Genomic DNA, 14,621 nt, shown 5'->3' with positions numbered 1-14,621 from the left:
TGTGATGTGCCTCTGTCTGTCTCTCTTCACCCACTGGCAGGCTACAGGCTGCCAGCCACCCACTGCAGACTGCCAACGCGGAGCACCGGTCTTTTACCGTTTCGTCAAAGCTTGCCTCGTTTGCGTTTTGAGTTGGGACCCTCGCCCCCGCCTGGGTGGGGATCGGCAAGGGGCGGCAGGGTAAACTTGCTTCAGATTGCAAACAGAGGACGCATTTTGGGTTGTCTTGGCGGGCCGAACGGCGCGGGTTAGACGGGCGGCAGGGAAGGATTAGGAGAGATTTACAGAATAAACGAGGCTTGGCGGCCGATGGTCTGTCGCGAATTCTTGCCCGGTGGATTTAACCTCACTCAATTTTGCTATTCCTGTCGTATTTCATGTCCCCTTCGCTGTTGCGATGGCCTCCTCATTGGTTTCGCCAAGACAAGGGCGGATTTCTCTTGGTGTTTTTTTTTTCACTTTGGCTCTGCAGCTGGCAGCAGCATGCCAACCCGACGTTCACCTCTTGGAAACATTTTCAGGGGGGGTCACCCCCCGGCCTACGCGTCTCTCTTGGGGGTTCGTTTCTTGGTATCTGTTTGACCAGTGGTCAGCTGCGGTTTGTGATAGACACTCGGTAGGCGCTGGGCCAAGACTCGTAATTGCAGACTCGTTTCCATCGATTCCTATTGAAGGATTGAGAGCGTACGTTGGGATGCCAAGTCTTGATTTGCGGTTTCATCGCCCTTGACGGGCGAGTCTATTCAAAGCTTCGCCCCGAAATATGGACCTGTCTTTTTGAGGTTGTAGAGACACACCTGTCATTGCATTCTTGACATACGTCTTGATCGGCTGTCACGATACGTACAGAGTACACTCCGTCGACCGTCCAACCCCGTTCAACGACGAGATATCCATCGAAGCGCCACATAACGGCGCTTCGTTGCTCAAGCTGGTACTTCTCCCAACCCTCAAATCCTTCTAGCGAGAGTGGCCACTGTATGTATCATTGAGACGTAAACCCTTGAACGGCACACTGCCGTATTTCTTACTCTATGAGGAAATACGGTGGAGAATTGGAGCGCTGCAAGATGCAAGAAGCGAGAAAAACGCGAGCGGTTGGAGCTGTGAGAAGGACCAATCCTCCCGTTACGGCCTCCCCAATTATTCCCACAAAAAATGGTGACTGGAATTTGGGCGTTCCACTCGGTAGACGGGAGACGGATACAAACGGAGGGACGCAAGGAGGGAGTGGTTGGAATTGAATGAAGCCAGCAACGACGCACCGGCGCAGGCGTCGCATCCCCGGCGGGACGCCATCAGCACCGGGGGGACACGCAAGCCTTGGGGAATTGCAGGTTCGAGCCCGTCGACATGGTAATCTAAGTGTTTCTGGTCCCATGGGTTGTGAGTTATGACGGAGCTGGGCGTGTGCAGCCGCGGGCGAGGGAGGCAACGGCCTTCGAGAGTGCGTCTTTTGGTGGGAGGCTCCGCTAAAGAAGCGTGAGATCTTGACAGCATGGATCAGAGAGCCAAATGAGTGCAGAGGGCAGGTTGAGCCGAGGAGGGTTAAGCTTGAGGGCCACGACCCAGGTGATGGGATCGCAGTTCGTTTCGAGTTGGCCCTGGGTCCTGGTCGTGCGTGGTCCCATTTCCCACCTACCATCGAGCGATTGTCCATTCCGCCGCCTCGGAAAGGTGCCTCGGAAAGAATGCCACTTTTTTTTGTCCCCTTACGATAGACGTTAGCACAACATCTTTGAGCCGTGAATGCCCGCTGTAGGTAAGATTCGGGGATGTGAAGATACAGGAGGCTCCCCCGAAATGAGGTGGACGCGAGGGATGACGGCAGACGCGGCGAGTTTGCACAGCCTCAACTCCCCTATCTTCCTTGGGCGCTCCCCGGCTTGAACGGATTTAAACCACGTGGGACTGAAGGGCGCGATGTGCCGCTACGCAGGGGAAATAAACAAGTTGCAATATACTCATTTCCATATTCGAGATTTTCCTGTCCACTTCGTCCGTCATCTTCGGGGCCGATGGGTTTGGAGCAGGATGCGAAGCCGTGGCCCAGCTGGACTAGGACGCCGGAAAACCCGGTTTAGTGGGAACTCAATGGAGCCCTTAAGGAGGTCTGGGACGCTGCCTCCATCCACTTTCACCTGGTGTTCGTCAGCGATAGCCATGCCAAGGCGTGACATGTCCCATCAGCGAACCAATGTCTGTGTTTGGATATCACCTCCAACCCAACGGTTGCAGAGGTGGACACAGCAGCCTCGCTGGTCGGCGCGGACGCGGCGCCGGACAATTCGTCTCGGGCCGGTGGGGGTGGGTACTCAGGTGGCTCGATCATGGCCCCAGAACGGCGCCGGACTCGTCGACTTTGGAGCTTACGCGCGTCTTGTCAGATTCCCGGCTGGCAGTAGTGGCCCAAATCTCACTACGCCGCTAGTTCGATAGGTTAATCGAACAAATACGGGGGGGAGGCGAAGAGACTTGACGCAGGGGAAGATCCCTTAGGCCCCCATGTTCACGCATTTCTTTTGGGGCCGAGATGCTCGGCGCCAAACGCATCTAATTCGCATCTAATTCAATCTGCCTCGGAGTTTTCACTCTTGTATGGTTCTGCCCGCGCAAGCCGTGGAGACGCTGCACTTGCAGCTGGGTAAGGTTCACTTCCACGCGGCCCCCAATCTACGCTCACCCCCTGCGAACCCGCAGGTGGTACAAAGGAGATGGATGGTCCATTTGGGTTCTTTTGATGGCTGGGAACACACCAGACGCTGGGATGGCATCCCATGTCGATGCGGGTGATTTTTAAAGTGCCGCGCAAGTTGCCCAAAGGGCATGAATTCGCGAAGCCAAATTCTGGGGGTTAAAGGGAGAGCCAAAAATAGAGGGCATGTCTAGACGAGACAGTTCGCGTTGCCGGTGTCGCGTGTGTATCTCTGTATCTTGCTGGTGTGTGCTCGCCTCGCGTCGCAAGGACGTTGGGGACAGGGAACGTCGGGAAGGTGGGAGGGAGTGCCTCTAAGAAACAAGAAGGGAAAAAAAGCTAAAACGATTTAAGGTGGTTGTGGTATTGCCTTTTTGCGTCATCAGATGGGACGGGAGTTGGGAGGCGGAATTTTCTGAGACGACCGTTGTTCGGCACAGGCTTCCCAACATGGGTCTGCTCCTCGACCGGGTGCGCAGGAGGGGGCTGTTCGGTGCGAGTGATCCGAAGATGGTGGTGCCAAAGGTTTTTGAGGTTAACCTTGCGTTTTTTCGACCGTAGTACAGAACATTTGAGCATAGACTTTCTGGGATAATTATCAGGCCTTAGCCTATGTCGGCCTAAAGTTGCGCGAACCATCACCTTGTTTCGATGAGAGTTTCCGTCTGGAGGAAACACGCAATGAACGCACAGAGACACACAGCCGCAGCACGCACGCTCAGCGACAGCAGCAGCAGCAGCAGCAGCGGTTCGGTTCGGTTCGTATTTACGAATAGGCACCCATCTGCTGGATTAGGTTCCCGTCAAGGTTAAGTCTTTAGTTTAGTTGGCAGTCTTCGTCATCGATCTCGCAGTCGCGCCTAAGCTTCAAGGTTACGAGCTTAACTAACGAAAGGCTCGCGTGGGAGCTCAACTTTACAAGCGATGGGGGAAGATGGTGTTCGCAGCCCGCGGCGGCCGCAGGCAGGTCCAACCGGCCAGTGGGATCTCGAACTTCGGGCGAGGCTTTAGACGAAGGTTGGAGATCGACCCAAGCGATTGGGACGTGAACATCACGGAGCTAGCTGATTCCCCCGGCAGCTACCAAATACAAGCTGTTCTCGCAGGCTCTTGTGTCAGTTCTTGTTATCAGTATCGTTGCCTCTGCAGATCAGCAAATAGCTGCTCATCATCTAATTCGAGCTTCTTGGCAGGTCGCAGTCGAGTTCGAAGCGTTTGAAGTTGGGTCTGATAGATAACGTTGCCAGGCTCAAGGGACAGCCTTGTTTAAAATATGCTTGAATTGCTGAAACTAGCATAACGTGAACGTCAGTTTTGCAACTCTATCGCGTATGGCTTCTTCCGCCATGGGAGCCCTAGTTGGGACAAACCATGATCAGGAGGTTGCTGCTGTTGGAGCCATTATCGTTGTGAATATCCTTTGGGCTAGCTAAGGGAGGTTCATGTGTCCGCATGCAGCAGGAAGCTCAAAGATTCGGTTTCTGGTGACACCCGTCAAAGTCATTTAAGCTGTCTTAATACCTCTGCTATTGCTCTTGACAAATGCATTATCAAGAAATGTCATCAACTAGTAAGCGTAAATGAAGTTGTCATGTTCTTGCCCATTTTAAGGTCCTTTAGGTCCAGTTGTGGGTGTTCTGCCAGAGCCTTTTCGAGGCTCGGCAGTTCAGATAGTCTCTCGTCGGCGCAAGATAGGGATTAACCTTAATGTTGTTCGTCGCTGCTGACATGCTATCGGCGACTCGACGCTCGGGGTTCCAGAAGGGATACCCATGGCATGTGTGAGGACTCGGAGTCCGAGTCTTGGGACGAGAGCATGGTCGCTCTTGGGCGCCCTGCTTTAACCAGTTCCTCGGTCTTGGAAACTTCGCTTGACAAATACATGCGAAAACAAGGCTTTCCGACGGTCCATGCGTGCTGCGATTCTCAGTTCGATAACCGGTTCCTGTGTCAGTTGTCAGTCAGCATGACTTGCATCCCACGCCCCCCTTCGAAAACTTCCACAATCTCCACGCCGCCGCCGCCATTAGACTTTGGTATCAGAACGCACGGCAAAGATCCCGAGGATTTACACGAACCATACGTTGAACGTTCCAATGCGGCTGGGGACGGGATCAAGGGTGAGGTCGTTTAGACTATTATAAGCATACATTAGTGCGACACCGGGCGGAGGGGTGAAGGAGGCAGGAGTTGGCGAGCTGTCGCGTGCAGATCACACAGCTCCTGCTGTCTTGGCGGTCTTTGAGACGAGATCTTTTGCGACTGTGACACGACGATCATTTCTTGGGGGCATTTATTCGCGTTTGAGAAGGGGAAAGGGGACGCGGGCAAAGCGGGGTCGAGTCATGGTTTGTCGAATTGCTGTAGCTCCTACTCGAGCTCAAATAGGAAAGTCACGAAAGTTGTCTTGGTTGAATTAACCGGGAAACTCAATTGAAGTGTCGGGCCAAGCGTTGCCAAGCGGTGTATTTCGTTGCACCTGAATGAGTTCAAGGCGGAAAGGCTGAGCTTGCAGGATATTGTTCGCGGGCAAGGCAGCCGACGGGAGGCTCTCGTTTTCGCTCTCTCCTTCGCTTTAATCGTGTTATTCGGTTGAACACCAGAGCTTTACTGCCCCCTTCTTGGCGCATGGATAAGCGTCGGGGAGTAAGATATGTACTATGCAGTAGTGGTGAATTAAGAAGACAGAATCTAAACTCAATTGCTGCTACCATAGTTCATTGGCCAGCGGGACCAGGAATCGCCTATTTGTGGCGAGCGAGGCTGTCCCTACCACTCATGTTGAAGAGACTATCTGCTAAGGAACGAAAGTCTCCGTGATAATGTACTCATGAACGGCCCGAACGTGATCAGAAAAGGTTTTGGTAGCTTCGTGAAAAAGTGTACAGAAACTCGTCTCAGAACATGGCTGAGAGCATGAGTTGCGACAAAGTCGGAACTAAGTGTGAGAATAGATTCTCAGTTAATATGAGCGCGGAATGCCGCTTAAGATGCGGCGCTGCTATGATGGTGACCTAGGGGCAAGGTGTCCAAAGAAGTTTTGGGGCATGCAGCAGTGAAGTGAGTGCTGCTGCCTTGAATTACGGACGGTCAAAATTGCCTTGAGTTGCACCAGACCACTCAGTAGGGCTTACAGATAATCAAAAACCATGTGTAGAAAGGCATTCCAGCACTTCGGGATGTTATGGTGAAGATTCTTTTACAGACTTAGACATCGAGTCACTGCTTACTCCCTGCACATAATCACTAAGTGATACCGATAGTAGTTTGTAAAAAATAGATCTAGGAACCATGAAGTCTATCAAGGACGCCTCTAGAGCTATTTTACATTGCAATTCTCGAACTCATAATCAGAACTCGATGGAGAGAACAGTACGACAAAGATCCATAATTGGAGCGTTGGGTATTGGCTTAAGGCCCAAATTGCAGTAGGACGATAACGGTGTGAAGACATTATAAAGATGAGACCTCTCTCGCACCTACGTTCCTTGGTTCCCAGACCACTGAGACCAGCCCTTCGTCCCGATTTTGAGCACCATCATGACCAGAGAGAGACCGATGCCGAGGCAAACGGTTCGAGATCATCTACGGCCAAGAATACGCCAATACCTCTGGTATATCTGTGTTAACTTCGGCGGACGGACAGGTGGTATCCTCGCCAATATGACCACCGTCGTGAGGGTACAGCAACCAGTCCTCTGGGTTGGCAGGCAAGCCCGAGTACAGGTTGCTTTGCTCGGAGTCATTGGGGAGAAATGCGGACCCAAGCGAACTGGTGCCGTCGGATAGGAAGTACTGTTGATGGGATATGCGGAAATCGGTGTTCCCTAAATCTCCATCTGTTGCATAGGGGGTCAAATATGAGGAGGCGACCGATGCTGATTTTGAAGATATCCCATGACGAGTGATAGTCAAGGCTCCGAAGTACGGTATCTTGAGATATAGACAGCGACGCGAGTGCCGAGTCTCTGCAGCGATGAGATCAACTGGGGAAGTCGCTTGAGCGGCAGCATCAGCCTCCATGTCCAGCAAGGACCTCAGTATAGAAGCAGTGTGTTCCAGCAAGCCATCACTGCTTGATTCATTCACCTCCAAGAAGAGCTCGACAGCTTCTTCAACTACAGCCCGATCGCTCAGCCGTTGATGGGCCAGGAAGTCTACCGCCTCCGTTCCCCTTCGCCATCTCTCAATGTGCGCTAGCACAAAAGCCAGGCAGGCTGTAAAAGCTGAGAAGTCGATGCTCCTACAACAAAAGGCATTGTGGTTCATGCATCGAAACTTGATGTAGCGGCTTAGAAGCTCTCTGCTGGCGTTCACACATGCAACCTTGCTGTATTTGTGGGTGCTTTCGCCAGATGGCCGAAGCATGCATGGCAGATGGAGAAGGATGAGAAGGTTGTAGTGTGTGATTTGAAGAAGCACACGCAGGATGCCCTCCAGGGTTTGTGAGCCATCCGGCTCAGCAGGCATGTTTTTGTTTCTGGTGTTAGGCAGAAACCACCACTCGGGAGGAATGCTTTGAGCCGCTTCCTGAATTGTTCGATCAATGCTTTGGGTGATGGAAAGGTCATGTATATCTTGATCTTCGTCATTCCTGGCAGCTATGCGGCCCATTAACGTGGAGTGGGCGCGCTCAAGATACTCGCTAGGGCACTCCCCTGGTACGAAAGCTACTTCAGGGGATGCATAGCTCGCTGTGGTAGCAGGGAGACCTAGCATGAGCGACAAGTATCTATCTTGACTAACAATCCTATGCCACATGATGGAGGGCGACGCCTTCGACATCGGGTCGAGGATGACATAGCTCTTAGGCTGTTTGCGATGGAGCCCCAAGAGCTGGGCATGCCCGACGGCTCGTTTGATGATGAGCCAGGCCTGGCGGAGTTTGCCCGTGTTGGTATAAAACACAGCCTCGAGGATGAGGCATTCGAGGCCCTCTAGGGAACATATGAGCTCATCGTCTTTGGTGACCAGGGAAGCCGCGTGAATGAACCCGATCATGGCCTCCAATGGCCGGTCAAGATTAAGAAGATGCGTATTAAGAGTAGACGGATGAAGATTCTGAAGACCGTTGGCGAGGTACAAGAGAGTCCTTGCCAGGAGAACAGGGTGATCTGATTGATCAGGCAGGGCAGAAAGCGAAGAAGACGGACGCATATTGCCGCTGAATAGGTCGCGGTAGGGAAGTGTGAAAAACTGGAGAAACGCGGCTGTGTGTCCTGCAGAGATGATGAAGTTGGCCTCTCGTTGGGTGGGCATGGCTTCGTGAAGCTGTGTGCAGAGGTTCTGATATCGATCTTGACGAGTCTGAGGCGGACCTTGTCCAAGATTGTCCGGCAGGTCAACACCTTCGTCAACCTGTTACTTCATTTAGTTGACTACCCATAATGAGGATTTTGGGAAACATACCAATGTACTGTCAAAGACCTGGATGCTAGGACATGACGATGGAGATGCTGACTGTGACAGAAATTTGCTAGATAACTGACGCTCTTTATGAACGTAAACTGGCGATTGCCCCCCTGGTGGAACGAGGGACTCTGTCGCTGGTGTCAAACGGGTGGCCGCGTCCATCATTCTCTCGAGAAGTTCCTCGGCCCTTTTTAGCCTCTCTTCAGTTTCCTTGTGTTTGCTCGTTTCGGCACCGCGTTGGTCTGTGGTCTCGTTGTCGTATTCTTGCGTCAAACATGCTGTTCCGCGTCGTTCGCATCCCTCGCAAATCTCGTGAGATGCAGAGGCGAATTGGCATCGTATCTTTCGTTTCTTGCCTGGCAGATACCGATCAGCACGCGAACAAATCTTGCGGCGTGGTTTCCGGCGTCCTTACATTCCCAACAGCTTGTTGTACCCTTCCGAATCTTTCTCTTTTTGGGTCGAGGGCCATTCTCAGATGGAGGATCTTCAAGACGATTATCAGGCATGATGGCTGATGATTACGAAGCTTGACGCCCAGAGTTGCGAGAAACGAATGACTAGACTGACGCGAGGGTGATCTATCAAAGCTGGGGAGCCACAGCAGTCGTGCCTGTTGCTTTCTTGTTGACGCGTTCGCCCAGACGTGTGCGGGGCAATGGGAAACGCGAAGTCACGTTTTCCTCCAGGCTCCCATCTGTCATCTTCTTGGCCGCTGCACCGAAACCTGGGGCCGGACTCAAAGGCCGACGGGTGGGTCCCGAGGGAAAGCCGGCCGCCGGCTCCCGCGTTCGGCCTCGGTCGATGCGTGTTCCTTCACATAACGCCTCGGAAATCCGTTTCCTTTTGTCGCATTTCTGAGAAGACATCCAATAATTCTCTTTGCCAGAACTTTGGAGGATCCTCAAGCTCGCTACTGATCCGGATTGGCGCTGTTGCTGTCAAAGGCCTCCGAGTCCCCGTTGGGTTCCACTGTGCTGCATCTAGATCGGGTGACATGCCGGGTACCGAATTCCATAGGGAAAGAATCGACGTCACGACGCACTCAAATGTCCCTTTGACATTCAATCAGTGCAAGAAAACGTGGTGTGATTTGTCAGGTGGCCTGCCTCGGCAAGGTTTATGTCCAAGAAGCGCGTTCAGCAGCCCTTGGCCGTTTGCGTCACTATTGAGAGCCAAGCAAGGTACCAAGACCCGTACTCAGAGCCGCGCGAACCAGAATTGAGTCCGGGGTGTTGGTCTACCGAAGCGACCGAAATTGCGGACCCGGAACACTGCCCCACAACAGGCGGCTACTCTACTTCCCCGGATCGGCGCTGGTATAAGAGGTCGACAGGATGGATCAACGACAGCGATGTTATGGAGAGAATAGCACTCTGCATCCCAAGTGGTCTCCATAGATCTACGGATCTCCTGTCACAATGGCGCTTCTTTCCCCCAAAGTTTATCAATGGCTCGTGGGAGTCTTTGCATCCCTCGGAGCCTTTCTTTTCGGTTACGACCTAGGTGTTATCGCGGCAGTCGTAGCATCAAATACCTTCCAAGATGCTTTCAGTCCAGACACGTCCACTGAAGGCCTTGTCGTATCAATGTTCACGGCGGGCGCCTTCTTCGGGGCCGGAGCCGCTGGTCCTCTCGGAGACCGCCTCGGCCGACGAGGAACCATCGTCACCGGAGCCGTGTTCTTCTTGCTGGGAGGAGGTCTCCAAACGGGAGCCCGTGATATCCACATGATGTGGACTGGCCGGTTCATCTCCGGAATCGGTGTCGGAGCTCTCTGCATGATCGTCCCCCTTTACCAGGCCGAGCTAGCTCACCCAAGCATCCGTGGAACCGTCACGGCTTTGCAGCAACTCATGATCGGTATCGGAGCATTCGTTGCGACATGGGTTGGATGGGGTTGCTATACCAACCTGACCACGACGAGTGCGCAATGGCGGATTCCGCTGGCGATCCAGAACATCCCAGCACTGCTTCTCGCTCTTCTGACCTTTTTGTTCCCGGAAAGTCCTAGGTAAGTTAGGTCCTTCAAGTGACAACCACAAAACCTGACATGCTTCACAGATGGCTTGGTGACAAGGGAAGAGACGAGGACATGCTCAAGACCCTGGCACGACTCCACGCGAACCACAACGTCGACGACCCTTTCGTCCGGGCCGAGTATGAGCAAATCAAGGCAGCCATCTCTCACGAGCACCACAATGAAGCCAAGTCTTATATGGAACTCTTCCGCTCCAAGAGCTCTTTTCGGCGTCTGTTCCTCTGCTGTGCTGTTCAAGCATCGGTTCAAATGACTGGAGTCTCGGCGATTCAGGTATGCTGTCACATGAGAATGACACCAACAGTCCTGAACTAACGAATTACAGTACTACTCTCCTCGTATCTTCGAGCAAATAGGTATTGCAACCGACGACACGCTGAAGTATCAAGGTATCAGCAATGGCCTAGCGATCATCGCCCAAATCTGCGCAATGCTGCTTGTCGACAGACTCGGCCGTCGCTGGCCCCTTATTGGAGGCAGTCTGTTCAACTCTGTGACCTTCATTATCGCCGCGGTTCTTCTGGCCAAGTTTCCTCCGGGCGAATCGAATAACCTGAGCGCTCAGTGGGGCTTCATTGTTGTCACCTGGCTGTACAACTTCTCCTTCAGCGCCACCAATGGGCCACTGAGTTGGATCATCTGCGCCGAAGTCTTCGATACGAGAACTCGTGCTAAGGGTGTCAGCATCACCACCATGGTATCATTTGCTTTCAACACTATGATAGTAAGTGGAATTGAATCTTAATTGTGCTCGAACAGATCCTGACAATCTTTGCAGGGCCAAGTAACTCCGGAGGCCATGGAGTCTGTAGGCTACAGGTTCTACTTCCTGTTCGTCGTCTGTAACATCACCAATGCTATCTTCTTCTGGGCTTTCCTTCCCGAGACCAAGGGCCGTCCATTGGAAGAGATGAACGAACTGTTCTCTAGCAACAGCTGGTTCGTAGCAGGAAAGACCACTAGGAGACACCACAGTCGGGACTTGGAGAACAGGCTGCATGAGAAGGAGCGCGAGACTGTCGAAGGCTCACACGCGGAGACTGCAGAAATGAAATAGGGGCTGCAGAACTCTACTATATATCATCAAATGGTTTATCAATCAGATCCGTCTATTTACTCTCCAACAGCTCCGTAGGCATGTTCTTGATGGCTCTCTGTTCCTCTGGCCTCAGCTTAATCGAGAAGTACTTCTCCAAAGCTGCAACGCGCTGTGCCTCATTCTTTAGTGTTTCCAGGAGCTCGAGATTGTCGCCAATCTTCTGCTTAACCTCATCCTTATGCAAAACAAGAGTTCCCACCGCTGTCCGTGTTTCGGGGTCCAAGATCGTTCTCATGGCAAGAACGGTCTTGACAAAGTAACTCGTCGGCCTGCTCATGGTGGCCAAGTTCATGACCTCAAAGTCTTCCGGGAAGAATTCCATCTCGGTGAAGCAGTTACGTTGCCTGAAGGGCCCATCGGCGCTGTCTGTGGAGTAGTATACCCACATGCGCTGGTCGGAGTCTGTGTGCTGCTCCAATTTCTCGTAGACAAGCTTGCCCTTCAATGGCGCGATGGTGGTAAACTCATGACCGCTATTCAGAGGTACGGGCACCATTGCTGCACCTTTTCCGAAGCCGACATCGACCATATAACGCTGTCCGCCAATGCGGATGAGATTGACCATATGCGACCTGGGATCAATGAGTCATCACTAGACGATTCGCAACGTTGAAGTCGCGAAACTCACCATCCACCGAAACGTTCATCTCCTTTGATCCTTCCACCAACGCTGAGGACAGTGTAGCCCAAACATTTCAAAATCGCGCCGAGGAAGGCGTTCACCTCCATGCAGTAGCCGCCGTGGCCCTCAATCACTATCTTGCGGAATAGGTCCTGCAGATCTAGTGAGATCAGCCTGTGTTTCGAGTAGTGTAGTGTCAAGCTCTCGAACGGCACTCTCGCAAGATGGTGTGCCTGGATCTCCGTAAGACTCTGAAGCGGGTCCGATGCATGCTTCTCGCGAGGGTAGTTGATGTGGTCAAAGTATTGGTCGAGTTGCTCCGCACTGTAAACCATGTTGGGCGATCGGCGGAGTGGATTGAGGTTTGGGTTTCGCGGCACCCAAAAAGCGACAAAAGCCCTTACAATCGTCCAGAGCTTACAAATCTGGTGTTGTGCGCTTTGAGGTTTTTCGCGATGCACGGATGAGAAGAGTCTTTTGCTGGCAGAAACGAGATGTCTTCCACGCCTTTTGAGTACCTAATCATGCCCACCGATGACGTGGCGCTCCCGTCGGCACGGAATATTGACCCAGAATAGCTAGGATTGAAAACCGAGCTGCAAAACTCCGCAACCTCGGAATTAGTAACAAATAAGAGCCGACCTCAACACACAATGCTCTCATACTACAACTTATTTACTACCGTCACCACAACTCGAACCCCAGCGCTCGCGCTAAGAAGCTTGTAACGGCCCAGTTGCCCCTGTTAAGATAGCCTTGATTTTCAAGAGTTGACTTGATTGGCATCTCAATCACAGACTTGCCATGGCTGTGTATTGAATTCAGCAGAGACCTTATACGCTTGCGGTGGAAGTCTTTTGTCTTTAGAGTCATTGAAGTTGAATTTATGCAAACAAAGTTGATCCAATTCCCGTTCACCCAGATTCTAATGAACACAGTAAAATCATTTTCTGCGTAGTGATCATCACAAGTGTGAGATGTAGCAAGAACAACGTCAAGTAAATGGCCTTTTCTGCCTCTGTTCTTTCCGTTTGTCTCCATACTCTCAAAAGCAGAATCGCAATAGAAGCTCCGCATATACACTGTTCTACTTGATGTACTTCTCCCTTCAGAGGCTAGACAATGTAGTAAGACCGCATCTTGATAAGCTTCAACTCAATATTGCCTCAGCATATCCCATTCCCATTGTGTCCGCCCTAACACTTTTTCAAGGGTGTTGAACAAGATTCTGATTTGGAGAGTGACTAAAAGGCAATTTTCTTTCCATGCACTTGCTGCGTATTTCTGCACATGCGTATTTGAAAGGAGCGTCGCCGTGCTAGATGCAATTCTATGTAATTGCGACGTCTATCTACAAGGGACTGAGCAGAAGCTTATGGGGCATTGAGCTGTTTGTCCAGAACCATAAATATGACGTGAGACAGGAAGAATACAAGAGCCTTCTGGAAGCATTGCGGCGCGGACTTTTCCGTTGACCGACGTTGACCGATAACGAGGATGTATTTTGATACAACAGCACCTGATTGGAAAGCCCCAATGGTACTCAATCGTGGCAGTCATCGCGCACCGTGTTCCTCCTGTACGTTTGCAGTGCACATGACAGTTCTCGGATAACGAATGCGAGAATCCGTGTCAAAGATTAGGCCTGGTAATTTGACTGGGACTTCCTAGGCTATTTGCAGCTAGATTTAATCAATCAAGACAGACCTGTAATTGGTTTTAGGGGTTGTTTCTGATTCATGGCACGTAGATCCGCAACTCTTTTTAATGAACAACTTCAGGTCTTGGTGATGCCACGAGTCAGTGCCAGGAAGGCCCGGTCCGACAGTTAGCAGTACAGCACCATGGTCTCAGAAACCTTTTAAAAGCGAATAGACGCCACGAAAGTGGCACGATCGGTTTGCTACGATTTACGAATTACAACCAATCTCCACCACAGCTGCAACAAGCTTCATCACCATGCAAGGCTTCGGTACGTTGATATTGGCCACCTTGGCCGCAGCCGTCGCTGCCAAGGACTGCGCCTTCTTCTACAACTCGCATGTCGATACCTCTCTGTACGAGGGCATTCCAACTTCCAATGCCATCTGGTACTGCGAGAACGATATCGGCGGGAAGATGGCCAGTGACGAATCGAATCTCTCCAACTCTGCTACCAACCCGGACTTCCGGTGCGGTATCTGCCGGGGTGCTAGAAGTGGGACGAAGGATTATGACATTCCCGATAAGATTGGCAACTACGCTGTGCGATGCGGCTACTACGCCAAGGGCAAGTGCTCTGCTTGAAGAGCAAAGTGGGTAAGATATCTCACGAATAACAGTCGAGAACCGGTACAGATGCTGACCGACCTGCCATCAGTTTCAGGATGTTCGTTCAGTCTCGCATGAATGCGTTGTTTGCGGAATTGTGCCCATAAAATGACAGCGATATTGGATACCCCGTGGCCACTTGGACGAGGTTGAATACAGCGGTCACATCAATCAATAATTTGTTATTGTAGTTTCCATAACGCGAACATGTTTCCTTGGGCAGCCAAAATCTACTTAAGCTACTCAAGCATAATTCTGAGCTTAACTTTATTAATTCGTTTTAGTTGACAGCGGATGTGATAGTGAACCTTTAGAGTTGACAGGATGAACTCTGTCCGAGCATTGACTTCCAGGGATTGCTCGAGCGCACAAGGTTTGGCTGCCATCGCAGCTTCGTCCCAGCATATTCAATGGTCACTACGTACAGCGAGTCATTTCAAGA

At 51.7% G+C, this 14,621-nt stretch overlaps 3 protein-coding genes across 3 annotated transcripts; 2 read left to right on the top strand and 1 right to left on the bottom strand.

The window, feature by feature from the left end:
• Positions 1-9,696: 9,696 nt before the first annotated feature.
• Positions 9,697-11,205, top strand: COL26b_012070 (uncharacterized protein; the record flags this gene model as incomplete). The annotated part of the gene is made up of 4 exons (XM_053184722.1): positions 9,697-10,121; positions 10,172-10,421; positions 10,474-10,872; positions 10,927-11,205. The coding sequence occupies 4 exons, from the start codon at positions 9,697-9,699 to the stop codon at positions 11,203-11,205; spliced, it is 1,353 nt and encodes a 450-aa protein (XP_053031352.1).
• A 52-nt stretch (positions 11,206-11,257) lies between these two features.
• On the bottom strand, positions 11,258-12,204 carry COL26b_012069 (uncharacterized protein; the record flags this gene model as incomplete). Its single annotated transcript, XM_053184721.1, has 2 exons — positions 11,258-11,819; positions 11,876-12,204. The coding sequence occupies 2 exons, from the start codon at positions 12,202-12,204 to the stop codon at positions 11,258-11,260; spliced, it is 891 nt and encodes a 296-aa protein (XP_053031351.1).
• Positions 12,205-13,828: 1,624 nt separating this feature from the next.
• COL26b_012068 (uncharacterized protein) lies at positions 13,829-14,155 on the top strand (the record flags this gene model as incomplete). Its single annotated transcript, XM_053184720.1, has 2 exons — positions 13,829-13,841; positions 13,872-14,155. 2 exons carry the CDS (start codon positions 13,829-13,831, stop codon positions 14,153-14,155), a joined length of 297 nt encoding a protein of 98 aa, XP_053031350.1.
• Between the last annotated feature and the right edge of the window lie 466 nt (positions 14,156-14,621).

This window comes from Colletotrichum chrysophilum (assembly GCF_026319265.1).
Source record: "Colletotrichum chrysophilum strain AFK26 chromosome Unknown scaffold_161, whole genome shotgun sequence".
Classification (NCBI taxonomy): domain Eukaryota; kingdom Fungi; phylum Ascomycota; class Sordariomycetes; order Glomerellales; family Glomerellaceae; genus Colletotrichum; species Colletotrichum chrysophilum.
Note: the sequence above shows the minus strand (reverse complement) of the source record. Positions and strands in the feature narration are given on the sequence as shown.